At 26.9% G+C, this 11237-nt stretch overlaps 1 protein-coding gene across 3 annotated transcripts in view; it reads left to right on the forward strand.

The window, feature by feature from the left end:
• The window catches only part of LOC113385409 (KH domain-containing protein akap-1-like), a 66504-nt gene extending 55401 nt beyond the window's left edge, over positions 1-11103 (forward strand). For 2 of the 3 annotated variants that reach the window (XM_026623257.1, XM_026623256.1), the window contains exons 2-7: positions 7966-8930; positions 9039-9383; positions 9496-9673; positions 9834-10106; positions 10458-10591; positions 10926-11103. In XM_026623257.1, coding sequence (XP_026479042.1) covers positions 7989-8930; positions 9039-9383; positions 9496-9673; positions 9834-10106; positions 10458-10591; positions 10926-10994 — 1941 coding nt within the window. In that variant the 5' untranslated portion in view covers positions 7966-7988 and the 3' untranslated portion in view covers positions 10995-11103. Of the gene's footprint in view, positions 1-5950; positions 6174-7965; positions 8931-9038; positions 9384-9495; positions 9674-9833; positions 10107-10457; positions 10592-10925 lie in introns of those variants that run through there. The other variant, XM_026623255.1, reaches the window with a different exon arrangement.
• Positions 11104-11237: the final 134 nt, after the last annotated feature.

Consider the following 11237-nt stretch of genomic DNA (forward strand, 5'->3'; position numbering starts at 1 on the left):
AAAATTGTTATGAGACGACTTTTTCTATCTTTATAGTTTTGCCAACAGTTTGGCATATAATCTACTAATTTAATACTACTAATACCAATAATACTAGTACTTATTTAAAAACATTTGTTTTAAAATGTCTTCATAGCTACATTCAAAATATGTTATGAGAACTTCCTATATAGTTTTGGCAACAAGTATACAACAATTAATTAACGTTATTTTTTGCAATATTTGCAAAAAATATTCAAACAGTTAAACTTAAATGTTTATTCTGTTTACATAAATGCTTACTTTAAATATAAACATATATTTACATAGTATTTAATGAAGAACAATATTTTTTTCAATATTTAAGAGTTGATTCATTTAAGTATCAATCTCTTTTCCTATCCTGGACTCCGGTTTTTTAAATAGATGCAAATGATTCATTCATTTTTTATGGACATTAATTTAACAACTAAAAATTTTACATTTCCTATAAATTTGTTATAAAATCATTTTTATCAATATCCAATGATATTGTTATCTTATCACCATAACCTCCAGCAAATCAATGTATAATTCTGTGTAACTACAAGCTTGAAGATATGTATTATGAAATAAATATCGATGGCATAAGTGGAAAACTCAATATTTTAATTGGTATTGGAAATTCTATATACTGTATATCAGTACTGTTTATTACAAAGTTATACTTCATCATTAATTAGTAGATGTGTAACTGTCTCATTATTTGTATTTCTTTACATGTAAAATAAGCGAAAGATCATAATATTACTGTCAATATCAAAATTAATAGAGCGGATAGAGCAATGATAGCAATAATTTGAAACTTCAGAAATAGAATTTAAAAAATAATTTAAATTTTATTTATGATGTTCCAAATCATTGCTCTTATTGACCTATTACTTTTGATATTGACAGTAATATCATTATATATATTTTCTTTATATCCTCAATGAAAATTTCAGTGAGACATTATTTTGAAAATTTTTATTTTTTTGCACACTATCTTTATTTTCAAAGTTCCCTAATAATTCAAAATCTCTACTATTCAATTAAATCTAATTCAACTTAATTTCACTTCACTTCTCTTATCTTTACTTAACTATCTAAGAAAATCTTATTTGTTATATTTTATTGATTTTAAAATTGATATTTCAAAGGTTATATAGTTACATTGTAGCGATTCAGGAATTAATTAATCCCAAGATTGATTTAAATATGTGTTTATATAATTTTAACTTGTAAAAAAAATATGTAACATACATAGTATCATTACTTATCACACATATATTACAGAATCATAATCAATAACGTTATCTTAAATGTAACGTCTAAATCCAAACATATTTGCAAATTTTCATAGTGAATGGAATATTTACTTGTTATTCGCGGAAGTTTTGTATCATTTTTCTTCAATTCAGCATTATGAGCATACGCGTAATACGAATTAAATTGAAATTTATAGCACATCATTCTTATAGTAAAAATATTATGGAAGAATATAATATTAAATTTGGCTGCGTTACTATTAAAAAATATTTTTTTGCTTGCTCGTTTTGTTAAAGGACATATTCTAGAGTGGAGGCAAGAATTTTAGGTCATTTTTAAATCATCTTAAAAAATGGCAATACATTTTTTTACTATTATTATTTTATAGTTCATTTATCATATTTAAAAGAGAACAGAAAAAATAGTTTTGTAAAATGTTAATAATTTTAAAAATTGGCACTTGTTCAGTTGTTGAAGTAGGGGATCACAAAAAATTAGCACTTAGTATATACTAGGGATAAGTTAAAAAAAAATTGATAAAATGGCGTCTAGTAGATACCAGAGAAGAGTCTAAAAGAAAACATTCTCTGAAAATTTCAAGTAAATCGGCCCCGTGAAATAGTGTACATCGTATTGGAAAAGACAGTTTTGACGACAGTTTTTATGTTTTGCAAAAGTAAGAATTTTTTTTTTTTATTCATAGTATATAACAATCAGAGTTATTTACGGACCCTATGAGTAATATGGCTAAATTACACATAATAATAATAAATAATAATAATAATAATAATAATAATAATAATAATAATCACATAAAGAAATAAAAATAATAATATCAATAGTAATAATAATGAATAAATAAATAAAAATGAATTATAAATCAAGAAAAATAAATAAATAAAAAATAAAAGAAAAAAAAAACAAATTGCACTAAATGCTCCAAAAAGCAATTGACTATCTATTACAATTGTAAGGAAATTGAAGAGGATTATCATGGTCAAATAGCTGTATCTTCGAAAATAATTTAAATTAAAAAAAAATCTCTCGTACACTTATTTTTGAATAGTTAAGCTTTCAAAATATATTAGACAAAAAAAAAACATTTTTGGAATTTCTACACTAGAATGCACTCTCAAGCTAAGAAACAAAAATATAAATATTCAATTATATATTTTAATCCGACAGAACGAGAAGGATGAACATTGAGTGATAATGTTTTAAATATTATAATATCATTAAATTTAGAGTTTTTGCTGAAGCTGCTTTTTACGCATGAATTTAAAATTGCGGTCAATTTACTGATAAATATATAGCTTTGATTTGCAATTTAACACATGTATGTAAATTGATAAAGTTATATCAAACAAAATTTAAACTTGTGTGCATTATTTTTTGTACGTGTCAAAAGTCATCGGACAAAATAATCTTTTTTTATAATTAAGATTCAAATATCAATATATGAAAATTTGAAATTGAGAGCCTAAATTTCGAGTATATAAAATTATTCAATTACTATTAAATAATCAACAATATTGTATCAAGAAGGTGTATTGTACATTTAACGTGTGACGCTTCCTATTTTTGTATTAGTCTTGCGGCGGAATAAGCCTGATTAGATCCTCTAAAAATAGTTAGAGCGTTTACGGATTTAATGTATACAACAGTATTTCTAAGGTCGTTATCCTACGCACGTTTTTTATATTAGCAACCAAAATTCTTTAATTTGATATATATTCTTTAATTGAACATAGCTTACGCAACATCATTTATTTTTTATAAAGCAATTGATTTTTATACGAGCTTTACTACATTAAAAAAAATAGTTCTAATCAGTATTTATTCATTTATTTATTCATATCAAGCCGTAATCAATAATAATAGATATTATTTCAGGCTCTTGTCATGCTTATTCATAATTAATATTAAAATGATAGTAATTTTATAATAATCATAGTAGCTGCACGAATTTCGCTTCTGAAAAAAAGAGCTGAAAAAAAGCATTCGAACATTAAATATAATGTTCATTCATTATCATGGCTTATAGATTGTTTTTCTTATTGCTATTTAATTATTGTATCTTTGGCAACATCCCTCGTTTCAAATAAATATTTAAAATTGAGTTTCAATAAGAATAAAATGAAATGAAAATATATGTTGTGAAGTAAATCTTTTCAGTCTTAACCTTTTAGTTTTCACTATGAGCAAATAAACCGCCCAAGTACACAAAATATTTTAAGATTTTCCAATCCCTATCGATAAAAATGTATTAAAAATTATACTTCTAACAAACTAAAAACCACAATAACAAATTAGAATCCTCAAAAAATTAATTCAGAGTGTTAAATAATGAAGCAACATGTGTCACACTGTATGTAGTCTATAGAACATCGATCGAAATTGTTTCCATTTTTTGTTCGTTATTTTGGCTAATATTTACAAAAAATTAAATAATATAGAAGAAATTATTTTAGCATTACTGAAAATGCTCCTAAATTTGTAGCTAATGGAGTGGTTCACGCACCTAAACAAATTTTTGCAATGTTATGATCGGCACTATGAAAATAAAAACAACTAATATAATTGCGTCAATGAGTTAGCGTGTGTTATACTAATAATTTATAAATAAAAAACATTTATAAATTATTCAATATAATATTCGTGACATAATATCGATCGTGACCATTGAATAATATTACAAGATAAGTTCTCTAATTGTATATTGAGCTGTTAAAAAGCTTTAAATCAAGCATTGTATTTTATATCCATATATTTATTTACATGCTTGGTAACAATGTAGAGGTGTTCCAAAATATTATCGTGATGGCAAGAATGTTAAACAAATTTTGAACATTGCACATTTTTTTCGCGAAGGCTTACATAAATCGTATCGATATTTTTCAGGAAAATACTTATAAACAAAAGAATACATCTTTATAAATAACAATTCAAAGTCAACAAAAATTATATAATATTTCATAAAATTCAAATTAGCACGGCTAGTTAACTCATACAGCACTTGTATAAACACATATGTTTGGCACATGCTGATAATATTATTTAAACAAATGTACGTTATATTTATCAGATGTAGCAAAATTGTGTTTTTACTCTATTTTTAATGCTAATTCTAAAAAGTTTGAATATTTATTATTTTCGACGTGAATTAGAATAAAATCAAGGTGACAAACAAATGCTTAGTAATTATATTGAAAAAGTATTATTATTTGACAAATTATTGACTACAGAATAAAGTAATCGTTTGAATTATATTCTTGTTTTTATCGTTAGTCTTTAATAATTTATTTTATGCAGTAATGGCTTAATTATAAACCAAATTTTTATACATTTGATAACACGAAAATATCCTTCATCCTTCATAGCATTTCACCATTTTGTCTATGCAAGATAGTTTTTTTTTTGTTATAATTTATTTTTGTAAATCAAGACTTATAATGTCTTATTTACAAAATTGATAGGTGCAAAAAATACAATCAATTTGTACGCTAATACAGTAGGATTTGTATGCTGGATTAATTTATTGTTGAAAAATGAACTTCTAATTTTGATCATTTCGTTGACTGTAGAGATTTTCAAATCTTTATGTAGGCAAAAGTTCGAAATATACCGAGGCGCATTAGTTGATACGCAGAATTTTGTTCTGGCACCTTTGAGAATGATGTTTATGTTTGATTTACAAGAGCAACCCCATAGGTCGATTCCATAAGTCCAAATGGGCACTATGATAGTTTTGTACAAAAGTACCTTGTTATCGAGAGAGATTTTAGATTTCCTCCCAAAAAGCCAGTAAAAATCTTTTATTTACAGTTGGATTTGTTTTTTTTATTTTCAATGTGCGCTCCATGTCAATTTCGAATGAGCATTCCTAAATATTTGACAGTGAGGCATAATGGAATTATTGAATTGTTTATGGTGATAGGTGGACTGTTGTGGTGTTTTAGTGAAACAATTATGTGCTGAAAATGTTGAAACAAATTATGTCCAGAAAAGATTTTGTTTTGGCACATTTTTTATTGGTACAATAAAAAATAAATAAATAATAGATTATGTTGCTCTATCTAGCATTTTACTAAATTTTACTATATTTATAGTAATTTTCTTTCTGTGGGATCGTTCAAGTATTACGTAAGCAGATATATTACAATTATTAACCCCCCCCCATCCCCCTTGTCAGCAAAAGTAAGCAAAGCTCTTACCCCCTACCCCCATGCTTACGTAAACATTTTGCAATTAATGTAAAACAATAAAAATATTACCTATGACGTTATCATCATCCAGACTGCCCTGCCCTCCATGTCAACCCAAAATAAGCAAATCAACAACTCCTCCGCCCCCCTATAGTGCTTACGTAATACTTGAACGGCCCCCTACTTTTAACTTAATATTTAATTGTATTTTTTGATTTTATTGTTGTAAAACGTTGGTAGTAATTAACTTTACATAATAACCATAGATAAACAAATAATAACATTGTAGCCATTGTAGCCGCATCATAATCGAAAATGTTGTGCTTTTTGCCAATGTGACCCCTGTCCTTTGAATCTAGCGCGTTCAATGATTTTCAACGTTCCGCCGTATGTAGCGCGCGTGACTGTGTACATCGCACGCGAGTCATATACCCATGCATTCGGTTCTACACGCATCTATGCTCTGTTCACTGAAAAAACCGGCTTCGTGTAGTGCAATGCTTGAAAAATACTAATATTTTTCAGGAATATCATCATAATTTTGTGTTAACAATTCAGTGTTAATTTAACAAAGTATTTTTGTTTGTTTTACTTGTAAAAATCTTGTGGTTTATGTTGTAAATATCGCGAAGTAAATTTGCCGTGTGTTTCACCACGTGGTAAATTCCAATGCCTCAGCAATATGGAGTCGTAAATGAATTGGTATGATTTTTATTTGTTTTTCTTATTTGTTGGTAATTTTTTTGTTTCGCTTCTCGAAGTCAGCTGTTACGAGATTTTTGTACAATGTTTTATTGATATCTTAATAAGTATTTATTGTATTTTCAAAACAAGTTTTTAAGGTTATGGTTCGATGAAAAATTGATGACATGGGCATTTTAGTGTTTTGAACGTAATGTTTTGTGTTCTCTGCAAAATAATTACGGGTGAAACACATGTTGCTTGTAGATGAGAGAATTTGGAATTTGTTTTAATTCATGGATGTTATAACATATGCTCAGTATATATTGCATATGTTTATTACTAAACGTGTTATGTCGCCATCAGGGTCATTTGAATGAATTAGTTCTTTCCTCTAATATTGCGTATTCGATTATACCTTATGAAATCTGAACTATTAAATATCATCAGGCATATTATATATCCGTGGCCGTTTTTGCTGACACCGGGCATAGATATTTTTGTGCGCAATTGCTACAACATAGTACTTAGATTACGTTCATGTATAAAATGTTTTATAGCTGTACATTTTGTTTATATGTGAGTGCTTGTAATCATAATAGTTGCGCAATCACGTAGCAATATCGCAACTAATAGAATAATGTTAGAATCAAATAATAAAATGGTATAAATAATTATTATTTATAAAATTCACCATTCTTTTGCACAAGCTGTATATAATACTTATGCATATTAATGTTGATATGCTAATAATCATTTAATTAGATAAAGATTGGCTTAGGCATACATCACCTTTTATATTATTAAAAATGTATATTTATTAAGTTATTTGTTGAAATTAGTATAATATTCTTTCTCATTATTCATGATATTAAATTATAATTCCAAAACTGATCTATTTCAAATGATTCGTATACAATATTCTATGAATTTTTGATGCTGGTAAATTTACTTTGATTTCAATATGTTTCAATTTTACAAACCAAAAGTAACATTCAATATATATACATACATGTATATATATATATATATATATATATATATATATATATAATACTAATTTGCTACTCATGGTTGTATCTTGTAATTCACATAACTCGTATTACGAATTACTGTTCCTTTCATACATAATTTGAACACTTGCAAGTTAACCTATAACCGTCTGAAAATGAATGTGTGTTTTAATTAATAATAACATGCTTTCTCATTATTCATTATATTAAATTATAATTCCAAAACTGATCTATTTCAAATGATTAGTATACAATATTCTATGGATTTTTGATGCTGGTAAATTTACTTTGATTTCAATATGTTTCAATTTTACAAACCAAAAGTAACATTCAATATATATATATATATATATATATATATATATATACAAAAACACACACACATACACATATATATATATATATATATATATACATATTTGTTACTTATGGTTGTTTCTTGCAATTCACATAACTCGTATTACGAATTACTATTCCTTTCATACATAATTCTAACACTTGCAAGTTTTGCTATGACCCTCTGAGTATGAATGTTTTAATTAGCATTAGTAATAATTTTTGTGCTAATTTAGAATGATTAATGAATACAGTTCCTATATATTATTATAAAATATATGACTAGTTTATTTTCATTCTCAAGTACTTCTTAAAAAACATTTAGTAGAAAAAACAAGTTTAACACATAATTATTATGCTATTGTTGAAAACGTAGAGCAGTTTTATAATTTATTAAGTATAGTATTTACCTTTACAGCATAATTGATCAGTCATAATCATGTAATTTTTATTGTTCTTTACAGCGACACCATAGGTCTCAATTACTATGTCTGCAGTGAGATCCATAATACTATTGGGATTGCCAGGCTTGGCTATTGTTCTGGGTATTTTGTGGTACAAGAAGAGAAACCCACATCTTTCAGATCCAGGTGGATCAAAGAAGAAACTTGACAAAGAAGTAGTTGAAAGCGTTGCTGAAAAATCATTCGAAAGCGATAAATCTAAACAACCAGAGGTTATCATTGAGGAAAACTTAGGTAAAACTGAAAAACCAGAATTGAATAAGTCTTTGCCTATAGATATACCTGTTGGATCTCCAGTTGAATTGACTGACGACCAACTAGATATTGAGATCCTTAAAATTCAGTCACAAAAATCACAAGAAAAGGATTATTGCTTCAATCGTGTGCCAATAAAATCTGTCAGCTTGGAAAAGAGGGAAACTTTATTTGAAAGACCTGAAGAAATGACCAGAGAAAAAACTAACAAATCTCAAGTAATTGATAAGGCTGAAGAGTCATCAGAAATTAATAAAGCAGTAGTTGAGGCCAAAATTGAAAATACTGACAATCAACCAGAAATTAAGGAAGAAGTGTCAAAAAACATTGAGAAAGAAAATCTTAAGGAAGAAGTAGAAAAAGTTGAATCAGAAATAGTTAAAAGTGAATCATTAAAGCCTGAATTGAATATTCAGAAAGAACAAGCCATGGCTGAAGAGAAAGAAGATATTTTCACCAGCAAAACAATTGAAAGTCTTGAAAAAATCAGTATCTCCGAAAAAATGACTTCTGTGGAATCTGAAGCAAATAAGGTTGTTGAAGATAATGAGAGAAATGACTGGTCAGAGGAATTGTGTGAATTAGAATGCCAAACTGAAAACACTGAAAATATAAATACTGAGAACATCAGAGATTCAGCGTATCACAGCCCTACAGAAAATATGTCTAGCAGTCCTCAACTAAGTGCATATTCTGATAGACACAGCGAGGTAAGATACTACTATGATCTTTTTTACAATGTTTTTATGGAGGTTTCAAAGTGCAATTTTTATGTTTTTTATTTATTGCATATAGTAATTTCATTGTTCTTATTCCAGCATTCTGAGGATAGTGGAAAAGGTTCTTCACCCAGAAGTGAGCTTGCAACAACTTATGAGTTTATTATACCACAGACTTGTGTTGGTCGTTTGATTGGAAGAAATGGTGTTTTTGTCAACAAAATAAAAAGTTTTACAGGAGCAAATATACTTATTAAAAACCATCCAGAAAACTTATCAAAATACAAGATATGTGCCATAGATGGTCTTCAAACAGAAATTGATGCTGCATTGGTTATGATTAGAGAGAAATTCCCTGAAAAGAAATACCCCAATCTTACTTTACAAAGAGTGAGTTTTCCTCCGGCAGTATTAACACCTGAAATATCACCTGAATGCGTTTCGGTAAGAAGATTTATATTTGTAAACTATGTATTGTTTGAAGTTAGATCTTATACTGAGAAAAACATTACTTTGTTGTATCGAATGCTATGTTTAATTTCATATATCATTTTAGTTGCAACTGATCGAGGGTGTAAATAATGACTGTACAGTGAGCTGTGTTTTAAATGGTGGAATAGTATCTTTGCAGCAGCCTTTACATCCATCATTTCCTAGTTTAAGTTTATTACAATGCTGCATGGCACAAACATATTCTCAAAATGATAATCCTAGACTACCTCTACCAGTTAAAGGTAGATATCAATTCCTTTTTTTTTTCTTGTTTTATATATCGAATATACCTATTTACATAAAATGACATATTTTTTAAATTACCTTATTTATTATGGGAATATCCTTTTTGAATTTTGTGTTAACTTGAAAATCCATTTTAATTCTATAATTTAATTTTAGCTGGTATGGTATGTGCTTGTCCATTAGATTGTCATTGGTATAGAGCTCAAATAACTAATGTTTTTGAGCCAAAAAATAATGATTTGAATGAAAAGAGTGAGCAGACTGAACAAACTGAGCAGACTGAAGATTATCAAGTTGAATTAAGATTAGTTGATTATGGAAGCAGAGTTGTAACGGAAGTGTCAAAATTAAGACAAATTCGAGCTGATTTAATGATGCTACCCTTCCAAGCTGTTGATTGTTTATTAGCAAATGTTCAACCAGCAAATGGTGAGTTGGATAAATAGCTTTTTTCATATTTATTATTAATATTAATATGACTCAATAATATATATATATATATATATATATATATATATATATATATGATTTAGTAGTTAATTTATTATAATTTATTGTAATTCATATATATATAAATAATATATATATATAATATATATATATATTATATTGTATTGTATTTTACGTTTTGTAACAATGTATTAAGTTCAGCATCTGTTTTCATGTTTCATGTTTTCTAATGGTATAATTTTGAAATTAATCATTACCACATATTTAAAGAGCTATAATTAATTGTATATCTAGTCATAATATTACTAACGAACATCTTTCTATTACAAGGTTCTTTACAATGGTCAAATGAAGCAGATGAGTGTTTGCGACATTTAACATATGGTCGCTTGTTGCAAGTTCAAATTTATGGTTTTCTTGATGACGTCCCACTTGTGCACTTGTATGTTACACTAGCAACAAATGTAAGTAATATTTTATTTTATCACACCTACTCTCTAATGATATTTAACTCTAATAATTTTATTATATAATTATTTTTTTCAATTTAAGAAGAATATTTGTTAAATTTCATTTGTTCACAATATTGAAGTAGTAATATATTTAATACTTTATACAACTATCAAAATAATAATGTATAGTTTTTGCTATAATGGCTGGAAAAGCTTGATTCATTTCAATAATGAGATTATTTTACTTGCATAATAGTAGCGCTACTTTGAGTTAGTAAAAATTAGTTTGAATATTTCATTTTTTTTGTTACCAAATATTTTATAATTGTGTTTGTTTGATCTGCAGCAAGTGATGTTTGTAAATCAAGAATTAGTTGCTCGTGGCTTTGCAGAATGGGTTGAAACGGATGCATAAGAATTCTGTCGATTTTAAGGAAATTATTTATAACTTATTTTAAAACGCATTGTGTATGCTGAAATATGTTGATTTGTTACACATAAACTTTTATAAGTTTTTAGCTTAGGCATTTTTTGGAATTTTACATTCTCAGAAAATGTCATAATTGCATGTTTGATACATTATATTTCTTATAAAATCAACAAGCACCTACACAAGAAGTCATGTAATTAAAATTGTATATATTTTAATGAATGTATA

This window comes from Ctenocephalides felis, unplaced genomic scaffold, assembly GCF_003426905.1.
Source record: "Ctenocephalides felis isolate EL2017-DRISC unplaced genomic scaffold, ASM342690v1 CF-g0.4_SCAFFOLD_03571, whole genome shotgun sequence".
Taxonomy (NCBI): domain Eukaryota; kingdom Metazoa; phylum Arthropoda; class Insecta; order Siphonaptera; family Pulicidae; genus Ctenocephalides; species Ctenocephalides felis.